General features: G+C 48.8%; 1 protein-coding gene across 3 annotated transcripts in view; it reads right to left on the reverse strand.

Annotated features, from left to right (window-relative positions):
• RXRG (retinoid X receptor gamma) overlaps window positions 1-3,215 on the reverse strand; it is a 40,911-nt gene extending 37,696 nt beyond the window's left edge. Inside the window, exons 1-2 of one of the 3 annotated variants that reach the window (XM_085586795.1) lie at window positions 2,787-3,215; window positions 2,567-2,702 (exon numbers count right to left, since the gene is read on the reverse strand). In XM_085586795.1, the coding sequence (XP_085442921.1) occupies window positions 2,567-2,702; window positions 2,787-3,082 (432 nt within the window). In that variant the 5' untranslated portion in view covers window positions 3,083-3,215. The remainder of the gene's footprint in view (window positions 1-2,566; window positions 2,703-2,786) is intronic. The other 2 variants (XM_077785235.2, XM_085586796.1) reach the window with 2 other exon arrangements.
• Window positions 3,216-12,452: the final 9,237 nt, after the last annotated feature.

Raw genomic sequence — 12,452 nt, forward strand, 5'->3', positions numbered from 1 at the left:
CACCAGGATGTCCCTTAGCCCAGGCAAGACTGGCCCAACAGTCTGACTCACAGAGCCAGGCATCACACCAGGCGCACGGTGAAGGCTTTCAGCTCAACTTCTGAACCACCCCAGCAAGCAGCAGCAGCAAGGAAAGAAACCAACATCACAGCAAGGTGAGAGAAATCTAATTCCAAACCACCCTCTAGCCTCCTCCTGTGGGTAAAAAAGTCCTTGGGGCTTTGGCTGAAGCACAAAGCATCTGCAAACAAACACATTCCCACTCTTTCTCCACTGCTGTCACTGCAGTGATGCCTGCTACAACACTCTAGGTTTGACCTAAGGAGTAACCTTCTCATTAGCTAATTAAAGTGCTTTTAATGTTCCATCTCCACTGCAAGGAGGAGCCGAGTAAGAAAAGTCTTCTCCCTCGGAAGTCACTGGAGTGACACGAAAGTTGCAGCAGCAGTTGTTCCTGTTGTGCCATGTCTGATTAAGCCCTTTCCTGACCCAGAGATGGGGCAGCTGAGAGGCATTTTAAAAACTTTTATTCCATTTCCAGTCTCAAGTGAAGGGTGAGACAATACAGATGTTATAATTCACGCCATCACAATCAGAAGCCAATTATTTCTTAATTACAAGTGTTTCTTGGCCTATCAGCTTTTGCCACACCATGCTGTAAATGCCTTAAAGCCAAGCATCTAAAATGACCCCTCGTGGGTCCTACTACAGTGCATCTTTCATAGTTCTATTTCTCTGAAGTACCTAGTCTTATTTACAAAACCATCCTTTGAAACTTGTTTCTAGTTCCATTTCTCTCTTAACCATGTCCATGGACACTTCCAAGCCAACATTTCTCATCTCAAAGTTTACATACAGACGCACACTATGTGATCCTTCTGTCAAGCTTTAAGAATTCTCTACAAATCCATTTGCCACCGTTGCAGTCCCCTGTGATTTCCCAGCTCCCTGACTTGGCCCAGACATTTATTTTCGTGCAAAAGGCAGCTCCAAGCTCGCTGTCTGCAGAGGACCATGGCACAGGCAGCACCTCCCAGCTCCCCGCCGGTGGTTTGGGTGTGTGTGAGCTGGTCCCTGAGGAAGGGAAAGGTTGCAGACCTCTCCCCTAAACCAACTGCCTCTGCAGCGTTCAGAATGAATCCTCAGAGCTGTCAGGGGGAAGAAGCTGCAACTGAGCTTAAAAAGGTCAGCTGGGAAAAGTCAGGATGGGAAGGATGCTCACTTAATTGACAGATGCAGAGGGGAAGGAGCCAGCCTGGGAGTACCTGCAGCTGGTTTGGGCAGCACACGCTGGACTCCATCTCTGGGCTCTGCTGGCTGCAGCTGGTGACAAATCCTTTGTGGATCACTCCCAGACAGCAGGCTGGGGTCTAAACCTGAAACTGAGACTGGGGCTGAGCACCACGCAGGGATCCTGTGCAGCCTTCCCTCATCCTGAGGGGTGAAAGTAGGCTGACAGATTTTTAGAGCTAGAGACAAGAAGATAATTTTCTCTCTGGCCTTTACTTACACATCTGCCCAACACAGGTTGGTTTTGATTTCCAGAGTTCAGAACTTGTGCAAAGATTACTTTGCATCTGACTGGATCAGTTCCAGTGTTGTGCCACTGATGTATAGGAATCAGGCAAGTAGTGTGCCTGCTGATGCTAATTAAACTTGATATTGATATGGATATGTGACATATTTACTAATGAAGTTGCAAGAGAGGTAGCTGGCTTATATTTCTTATGACTTGGAAAATATAAAGGCAAGTAAATATTTTCTTTTGGTCAGAATATTGATACACACGTATTTCAAAAAGCTCATATGCAGCAGAAGTGGTGAAACACATTGAATCAGGTCAAACCCAAATCAGGTTCAAAGGGATCTGAAATTAATTAGGCCATTAAGACAGTTTTCCAGTGGAATTCTCTCTCTCTTTGTACATACACACACATATTTAATATATTTGACAAAATCAATATTTATCTAGGGAGAGGTTCAGTTTTTAGTGAACCATCACTTTGTTAAAAGTATTATTCTCATGGAAAGCTCTTGACGAGCTCTACCAGTAACTGCCACCTGTTCTTTTTTACCCTTTATGAGCTGATGGCCAGACCTCCTTTAGTATAAGCCATTAATAAACACAGTGTCCCCCTCCATGCCCTGAAAACTTTCCTTTTCCTCTAGTGCAGAAGAAAAACACACGCTCAGGGGTCTGGAAGAAACACAGAGGAACGAAAGCTCAGCTTGCCCATCTCCCTGCCCTAAATCAGAGACCTTCAAGGACAGAGCTGCCACCTCCTCCCCGAGCCCATCTGTGCCATCACACCTCCACCATTGCTGTTAAACAGCTTTTCCCAGTGTCTGAGCTCTACTGCAGTGGAGAGCACAGCACAGTGTTACGAGGGTTTCTTTCCAAAACTGCACCCAAATTCCAGTCCCATAAGGGCTCTCAGCAGGCACTGATGGCCAGAGGAGCAGCATGCCCAGGAGGCTGGGCACACCCCCCAGCTCTTGGCAAGCTCAGTGGTGTCCCCCGCAGCCCCCCAGCCCACAGCTGAGCCCGGGGTCAGGCAGCACTTACAGAAGTGAGGGAAGGGTCCTGTCTCCAGGGAATAAGGAGCCTGCATGCCCGGCTGCATTTCCAACCCGTGTCCTGTCTCTTCAGCAGACTCAACCATGAAGGGAGGTCTGGGATCAGCTCCCTCAGCAGCTCCGGGCTGTTGGAGAAAGAGAGGAGTATTTACACATTACAGAGCAGCATCTTCCCAATCTGTCCTAAGTTACAAATTTACCTCCCAGACCTTGACCAGGAGCTGGGGTTTCCTGTGTTTGCTCTTCGGGCTCCTGTCTCTTTGGAAAGCAGAGGATGTTGCAATGCCAGGGGGAGGGCTGGGGAGGGCTGGGCTGCCTGGGAAGGGCCCTGCCACGCCAAGCAGTCGGTCCAGAGCAGCTCTGCTGACAAGGTGTCTCCTGGAAGCCACTTCTCATCCCAGCTCCTAAAGGAACGAAACCAAGCCAACAACTGCCATCCATACGGTCTGAGCATCTGCCTCAGTTCTGCTCTCCTCCTCTCTGCCAGTTGACTGTTTTTTCTCATCTGCACCAACTCTATCTGCTAACAAGCATCGAGAAGGTGGCAGTGTCAGCCACATCACCACTGGACTCCCATGGAGAGCAAGAATAGCTGCTCTTGCCTCACAGAAGATGTCTGAGGACAATGGGGGCAGGTGTGAAGGCAGCAATGTTCTGTACACACTCCTGGGCAGTGTCCCTAGCTCTTGCAGGTGACCTGGACAGACCCTTGTCTCCAGGAGGCTTTCAGAAAACAACCAGCCTGTGCTGTGACCGGTTTTTCTGGTGCTGAAGATAGAGCCCCTGGCTTTGTTCCTGTGCTCACTTATCTCTGTTACATTCTCTAACCATGCATAGACATCTTCGTGTTTGGATTTTGCCAGTCCTGATGGAGAAGAGCTACAGGCAAACAGCATTCCTTTCCCCTGTCTGAAGTGATAATCTTGGTATCTCATCTCCTTGGTGCTCTCCTTCAGGCTGTGTCAACAAGGGCGAGACTGCTCTGCCTCCACTGCCCCATCCTGCACACTGTGTGCTGCCCAGCCCAGCACAGCTCCACCAAGAATTCCTCTGGGGTGCCAGCCAGACCTGCTGGGGGATTTTAACCACCTCCCTCTTCTAGATTTCTCCACGTTCACGGCAACAAAACACGCAGGTTCTAAAGTGCAGAGTGGTCTCAAGATATTGCCCTCCAGAGACTTTGAGGATCTGGAGCACGGCTGAGATCAGCAGCCAGGGCACTGCCAAAGCCAAGTGAGGCCACACAGCCCCTTCCACATCGGTGCCAGGTGCCAGGACACCTCCTGCAGGACAGGCAGCCACAGGGAGTCCAGGCATGCAGAGGGTGCCAAATCGCTGGTTTGGTTTCGCTCGCATTTTCAGGAAATTCTTAATCCGAAACGACAACAAATTCCTCAAATTCAAGTTCTCATGGAGCTGAAACCCTGCAGGGCAGTCTGGATCGAAGCCAGGAGGTGAGAAAAGAGACTCCTCTTTAGAAATTCAGTGTGCTCCATCAGCCACAAGCATTGCCCCTCTTATATCCTTGCCCTGCTGTGGGTAAGATGGATCCAAACTCCTTAGTTTCTTTATTTTGTTTTTAGCCAGAAAGGGCTGCCCAGCAGTCAGATCACTGCTCAGAGACTCCAGATCCCCTTGAATCTGCCAATGACCTCTCAGATCCACTCTGGCTTGCCTCCCCAGCACCCACAAGCAGTGACATTTCCTGGGCTGTGGTGCTCACATCCCTCTTCCCACCCCTTTCCCTTTCTCAGACCTAACACATTACAGCAGCTGCCAGGGCATGGAGCTGCTCCAGAAATGAATCTCCAGTGTGACATGGCACAGCTTTAATTCCATGACAGGAGCCATAAGAAAGGCTGCAAAACACGGCTCTCTCAAAATCTTAAATGTTCACTTGAGGCACTTTGTGTGGCTGTGAGCAGAAGAAGCAGGACATGAACTCTCCAAGCACACAAAGCGTCCTGTTGATTCAGTCCAGCCAAACAAACTGATGATGGGCAGGACTGTGGGTTCTCATGTGCAAGGGAAGAATTTAGAGTGATACCAAAGGAATTATTTCAGCCCCACGGTGACAATACCCACCCACTTCCTTATTCTGTTTTATTGATCTTGCCCTAAATACATGTGGCTGGAGGAAATGATGCATAAATTACTAACAAGTTAATTTCTTGCTCCAACATAGACGCACAACTGCCCTTTGAAGGGGAACCAGGAAAGACAATGTGTGAAAGGATAAAGGCAATGAGACAAGCTTGGATGTAATAATCCCATGAGAATGATTATTGCTGCAACTAATGTAATCTAATAATGAAGAATTTACACCAGATGTCCCCCAGAATATGCAAGGCAGACTCGGGATTCAGCAGTGGATCCATCTCTAAGGAAACCTTGTTAGGAGGGGGAAAAAAAATGCTGTTGTCTGTTGATCAAATGAGAGGTTGTAGACCTTTATAGTCAGAGTCTAACAAAAGCCTGCCTTGCAAAGCTTCCTGGAAGGGTGCTCAGCAGATCTGATTGTCCATTTGTTTTCAGGTGGAACTGAAGGGGTTGGGTTTGGTCTAGGAAGCTCCTAACAGTCTAGGAGCAGCCAGTTTCAGGGCTGACACCAGGATCTCCCCTGCCTCTCTCTGGAACTCAGAGGGAGATTCTGGGACTTCAGGCTCCAGGACAGGTGAATAAAGAATGGAGAATCACTTACTCTTATTTATTTTGAATTTGAATCCCTTCAGCTCTATCAAGTACATCCTTAAAAGAGTGCTCCATCCCAGTCCTGTTCATCCCTGTCAGATACCAACTGGGCATTGATTTCCATGGCATGTTTGGCAATCAGCCAAACCAGAGACCCAACATCCACATGTCCTCTTCATTCAAAAAACACTCTAAGTGTAAAAACAGGCACAAACCAAACTTTTTACTCTTCCTCCTTGCCTCTGTTGCTTATTCATCACCTATTTGAAGGTATTTTGTACAGGTATTCTGGCTGCACTTCTGGGTTTGAACTGCTGTTCATAATTCCTCTTTAGCAACCACTGTTATCTAAGTAGCTCTGTGGCATGAGGGGGGAAGGGAAGCTTTAGCAAGATCCAGACCCACTAAAACACAAACCACTGCATTCAACTTGAAAGATTTGTTTAAGCCCCATTAACTTAATTGGGACTGAACATCTCGTTCATTGGCTGCTCCCAGAGATCTCTGCAGTGGGCACTGTGTGAGCCTGGTGTGATTGTGCCCAAATTGCATCCCCTGTGCTTCTCCTGTGTCAGGTAGCTGGATGTGGAGGCTGCTTGTCTGCTGAGATCTATCTCACAGGGGCTCTCTGAGCCGAGATCCTGCGTGCTGCTGCAATGTCCTAGCAGGCTGCTCCAAAGGGCTTTGCAAACAGTGACACGAACATAGCTGCACTTAGGACTTGCAAACCCTGATTTTGGCCAGTTTGTGTGTCAGGCATCGCCGTGCCTAGAAACGACTTGCAAACAGGACCAAAGATCAGGTCTAATTTTAGTAAGCCCTTAGGCTCTGCATCCCCTGACTGGGCTTGCTTTGACGAAACACAATCATAGGATGAAAGAAAGCAAAAACCCAGCTGGCACCTGCTGGGAGGGCGGGGAGAGAGAATCTGGCAGGCAGGAGGTTCCTACAGAGATTGCCAACACTACTACACGTCTGATTTGCTTTTTTGGGCAGCACGGTGAATCCAAAGGTGATAAACATTTGGCTTGGCTGGCCAGGAAAGATGTGCCCACATCAGACACTGCTCTCACTCTCCTCTCTGTCTCTCTGCACCTCTCAAGGCAGCTCCTTCTGCTGTGCTTCTCATCTCCAGCCCTCGAGTTTCAGTGAGGATTGAGGCTCTGCTGGAGTGAAGCACATCAGTGGGAATAGCTGCTCCCTTGCACAGAGCCGTCTGGCTGGCTGGGCTGCTGCCTGCCAGACATCTGGACAGCCAATTTCACATTTCAGTTTGCAGCACAGCACAAGGATTGTCGTTAGAGGATATCTTGGAACCTCGGGAAACTTAGTTCTCTGTAGGATTTTTAGGACAACAGCTTTATTTACAACTCAGTGCCATGGAAAGACAAATGTTTAACCAAACTGGCAATGACTTTGTTCTCCAAATACTTTCAGTGAGGGAGAGTGACTCTGAAGTGGGAAAAACCTTGCTGTTGTCTGGGCAACAAAAGAGGTTAGTAAAGATTCTTGCCTACCCTTTCCCTAGCTCTGAAGTCATGAAGAAAGCACCACAGCCCAGCTGTGCTCTTGAACCAAAGAGCATTTTGTGTTCTTTTTGCACCAGTTTCTTTCTCTAAATACCCAGTGGTTTCACTGTGCCATGGAAGATGCAGGTCAGCTGGCTCAATACATTCATCACCTGCAGCCTGAGGCTCCTCTGCTGTTAGAACTCAAAATGTCTCTCAGACATTTTTAGAGGTTCCAAGCCTTAGTCAGAAGCATTTTAGATCCTAGCAGGCAGCTAAAAACAGCTGTAATTTTGAGTTTAAGCCATAGAATGAGTTACCAACTTTAAAAGTAGAGCAAGCAGTCACAAAAGGTTAAATAATACAATAAAAGTAGTTACAAAACAGAGGAAAAATTTTTTTAATATTATACAAGAGAGTTTTAGCACCTGTACAGGGGGGGTTTTACTTTATACATAGGGGTCAGAAGTTCTAAGATAGAAGAAAGTAAACTAATCTTGTTCTTCTTCCTTCTTCTTCCTTACCTCCATGTCCTTAGAAATGCTAGCACTCACAAATTAGTTTAAAGTAGAAATGCATCTTATAATATAAGTAATAAGCATTAGGGGAAAACTATAAACATGTAATACGTAATATATAATATAAAAGATAGCAGCAGCCCTGGGTGGGGGGAGAGAAAAAGAAAACAGCAGACAGAGAGAGAATGTCAAAGTGTGTGTGTGTCTCTGCCTGGGCCACTGACCAAACAGCCGCAGCCAGAGAAAACAATCTTTTAGATAACTAACAATAAACTGCCTTGAAACCAAACAACAAAAGGCTGCAGAGTTTTTCTTTAGAAGCACAGGTTAGAAGAAAGACTTTACCACCACACAAAACCCCAAACCAAGCCCAAAGTTTTCACACTCTGCCACGGGGCCAGCCCCAGCTGCGGGCTGTGAGAGCCCTCGTGAGCTTCCCAAAGCCATGCCATGCCCCAGGGCCCTCTCCAGAGAAGCCACAGCACCCTGTGGAGTGTTGGGCTGTGGAGAACCTGCAGCCTGGGCCCAGCAGCTGGGTTTTAGGGCAGTGCTCTGCTCTGCAGGGCCCCTGTGGGGTGGAAGGGGCTGCTGGGGTCATTTCTGTGTCTGCTCTGCCATGGGGAGCGGGGCTCGCCTGCACCAGAAACCACACCAGGAAAACACGCAGACCTTGGTGGAAGCTACAGCAATTAGGTTAATTAAGGGCTGGGGCAGGCCCATATGTTTTCTGATCTGTTGTTTTTTAGGTCCCTTAATGCACCTGTTCCCATAGCATCCAAACACCCTGAAGGCTTAGGTTTTCCCACTGGAGACATGGGAACAGAAGGATGGCTGTCCCAGATCACGGCAAAGGCCTGTTTGGTCTCCCACCAAGCAGCAGAAAGAGAAGGCAGGGGGTGACAATAGGACATGTCATTCCCCTGGTACAGGTCCTCTGCTCTTCCTGGGAAGGTCCCAGAGCTCTCCTCTAAGGGCTTCTGCATCATTCTGTCACCATCCCCGGAGGGATTTACAAAACAAGTAGATGTGGCATTTTGGGATGTGGTTTAGTCACCCAAACCCCTGGCTTGGAACATCCTTTCAGACATGGGGTGCCACTGCAATGGGAGCCAGCCAGGCTCCTGTCAGAGAGCTCCTGCTTATTGCACAGGGTGCACAGCACCAGCTTCCACCTGCAGAAGAACCCAGCCTGAGACAGGGGTTTGTAGCAGACAGCTTCTCAGGGCTCTTCAAATCCTATTTTCTAGGATCCTCTGGCAACTTCTTTCCTCAGGTGTAAGCTCAGGAGAAATCTGCTCTTCAGAGTTAACTTTGCTCATTGAAAAATCTGGGGGAGCCCATGTTCCTAAAACTCCTCCAGATGATTCCTCCTTGCACAGTGCATTTCCCTAAGGCAGAATCACTTTCTAGAACTTCATGGAAGTAGAATACCTGCTGTTTGCAAACATCTCCATTTCCACTGCTCATGCAGGAACATGAATAAAGTGCTTTTAAAGTCTATGGAGTCTCCATCACCCATTTCTGCCACAAAAAGGCTGACCTGCAAGACTTTCTCCCACTTAGGAGGCAGGGAAGGATGTTGTGAGAGTTCATTCATCATTAATGGGCTGAGAACCAAAATGTGCCCCGTGTGCATGCAAACAAACAGGAAACAAAAGTGACAAAACAAAAGCTTTGACTGATCATTGTGAGTGTGTGTGTGTTAGCAGCTTTGTCTGGCAGCATTTGAAGCACTTTTGTCAGTGACTAAAGGAACCACTTCTGAATTTAATGCAGCCAAACTGGACAAATAACAGTCTGGAGAAAATGAGGATCTCTGATTTCTTTCCAGCAGAGCCCAACATTTGCAAGCAGTTTCAGTTGCTTTACAAGATACTTTGTATGCCTGGTAAGTTTTAAAAATGCAGATTTTAAACTCAGTTGTAGGATTAGAAGACAGAATAGAAGAACTCTGCTGCATCTGGTTGTTTCCAGGGGTTGCACTGATCAAAAGTGATCTGCTGTGAAATAGCAGAGGTCTTCCCCATGCTCTGACAGTGAGCCAGCAGTTCCTACCTTACCTGCAGAGCTTTCCTCTGCTGCCTTCAGCAGAAATGCCAAGAGGACTGCAGAGGGCCCTTTCTCTCTTTAGGATTTCCCAGGACAACCTCCACTGCCCTTCTGCTCAAACTGTACCATTTCCCCACGGGATATTTTGGTTGTTCGTGCAATGACAGCATTCCACCATGTCTGATTTTCATGTTATCTGCACTGTTTGCACTGACACGAGATGAGGTAAAGCAGGGACACTGCTTTTTCCTGCTGCATTTTCACCTTGGTTTGGGCCAGCCTGAGCTTGATTTCCCAAGGTCCTGAAGTGAATACATCCTGCCTGATTGCAGCCCCTCCTTTCCCAGAAATCATCCTATGGAATAAGCTCTGAACAAAGTTTTTCTTACCTCCCCTTTAACACTTTTCCTTCCACCCAAGTGCTCCATGGCCCAAGGCCTGCTCCAGAAGGCATGAATTCACCGTGATTCCCTCATACTGCCCACTCAGAGGCTGTCAAAAGCCAAAAATGACAGCGCTGGAGTGCCAGAAGCAAGCAAGTCACCTGCAATTTCACACCTGCCATCGCTGCTTTCATGGCAGCTGGCGAGGCGAGAAGATGATGAAGGTCCCACTTGGCCCAGGCTGAAAGTCAAAGCAACTGTTGGGCTTTTCAGGGAATGTCCTTCCCTGAAGCAGGAAGGCAGGTAGAAAACCTGCTGGCAGCTGCCCAGGGGCATCTGCTGCCTTGCTTAGGAGGCATTTGTGCTTTTTGCACGCTGTCCTGTTCTTGGCAGCAGCTTCCCTGTGCTGGAAAAAGCACTGGCCATCATCAGCTGTAGAAACATTTTCTGGGCTGCAGATTTCTTTCTGTGGAGCCACAGCTGAACTACATTGGCCAAGTGTGTGTCCCTTCTAAGTGAGGTTTAATAGTGCCAGGTGAGTAGCAAAAACCATCCAGCAGGTTTTGACTCCACTGGTCAAATCTAACCTGCAATTTTGATTGTTTCTTCCTACAGGTGTGCAGGAGAGTGGCCATAAACCAGGCTAGGGAGCTCCACTGGACAACTGTGCAAATGCTGTGAGAGGCTGGGCTCTGGGAGCTGCTTCCCTGCCTTCCACCAAGCTCCTCTTGCCTAGTGCCAACAGGAACTTGTCCTGCCTGTGGCTGGGCAGGCCCAGGCTGAATTTCTCATTTGGTGTGAGTTACGGCTCCCAGGGAGCAGCAAACCTGTGGGCTCCTCTGTCCCTGACCAAGAGCTCGTCACAACCATTTGCTCCTCTAGGTCTGCATGGGCTGCAGACCCCTCACCAAACACCCACCACCAGCCACACACGAGCAGGGAGAGGATCCAGCCCCCTGCAAGAACCAGAGGAATCCAAACAGCAGCAAGGCTCAGGACAGAAACCAGACTCACAGAGGCCCAAGAACGTTGCATTGCACGGACACAGTGCTTGCAGCCTGGCCTCCTGGCCCCAATATCCTCTGACAGCTCCCAGAGCAGGTTGTGGTGACTGGATCACGACACCAATCCTGCAGGAGCTGCTGCTCCAGAGTCCTTGTGCCAGCCCTCAGCACAGCACAAAATCCCTGCAGGGATGTGCAGCCTCCAGAGCTCAGAGCAGTGGCTTATCTTCTCAAGAGAAATACTGGCCAAATGCTGGGTCCAGCCCACTCCTTAAAAACTGGAGTTTTGCAAGGCAGCTTCAGCCAGGCCCAGGTGAATGACTGCTTGTTTGGTGGCTGGTGGCTTATAAAAACAGAAGGCACAAACCCAATCTGTGTCTTACACTGTCTGTGTCACCAAGGCCCACAGAAACACTCACCCCAAATCTAACACTGCCTGTCTGAGACTTTCGGAGGAATTTTGTTTCTAACTTCCCCAGTCTGTCAGCCTGCAGAAGTGAAAAAGCTACCCCGGGTAGCTGGGTTCATCAGGAATGTGCTAAGTTACGCCACAAACTCCATCCCCTTGCCAAGCAGCAAACACACAAAGCCGTGAAAGGACATGCGTGCCTCGCAGTTAATGTCACCTTCACAGCTTCCATAGGTCACAGCACAAGCAGACACCAAAACAAGATGCCAGCCCACTCTGAACAATGCCATGGGCCTGGAGAGAGATGAGGAATTTAAGGGAAGCAGAACAACAGGAAATAAGGAAAGTCCCTCCAGCAAAGGTCCTGTGGCCCATCAGTGGCTGCCCAGCACTGCACAGGGAGCAGTGACACAATGGATGACTAAAGGCCTGCCTGGCAGACAGCATTCCCATGGCCATTGTTGCCAGCACTGGAATGACACACATACAAACAAGAGCTGTGTTCCCAGGCACTGGCAGAGACACATCCACTACAAATAAAATGACTTCCTGAAGCTCCTCAAGGCCTGGATGCACCGTGCCATCCTAACTGGGAAATCATATCCTGAGGCAGGAAAAACTGTGCCAGGAGGGGATAAAGAATCAAGGAACCTAGATGAGCACAGGCTGGGTTTTTGCCTGTGTGCTGGACCAACATTAATTATGAGGATAAATGTAACTTGAGAGTCACTGCAAGGAAGGAGATCCCCTTCAGAGAGTCTTTGTCTGGCATGGGAGAAGTAGAGGATGAATCCCACCCAAATGTGATCTCACTAGAAGAGCATTGCCTCTAGAAGTCACAAGGCTTGAAGAAAGAAGAGGGATAATTTTATAGTCCCTTTTCTGGCAATAAAGCCCCTGTAAGATCCCAGAGAAAACTGCTAGAAGCACCAGCTCTGGTCAGGAAAGGAGAAGCTGAAGTGTCCTAGGCAGCAGGGTGGCATCCATGCCAGATAAGCAGCTCTCTCCAGAGGATGGCCATGCACATAGAAGACAGTAACAAGGGCAGGCCAGGGGATCCATGTGGTGCTTTAGCTCTCAAAACAGCTCCTGCAGGGATTCAGAGCAGGGCGTTCCGGGTTAATCTCTGCGTCCCTTGGGGAACCTGAGGATTACTGCTCTACATCTGCTCCCAGGGCTGGGCCCCACCTTGGCGAGGCAGTGGAAGTGCTGACAGCCACACTCAGCTCTTTAATCGCTTTGGGGCAAACAGCAATGGGCTCTGTCCCCTGTGCTGCAGCACCTCTTAGGTGACTGCCTCCCCCACAGGCCTG

Source organism: Lonchura striata, chromosome 8, assembly GCF_050655825.1.
Source record: "Lonchura striata isolate lonStrDom1 chromosome 8, ASM5065582v1, whole genome shotgun sequence".
Lineage (NCBI taxonomy): Eukaryota > Metazoa > Chordata > Aves > Passeriformes > Estrildidae > Lonchura > Lonchura striata.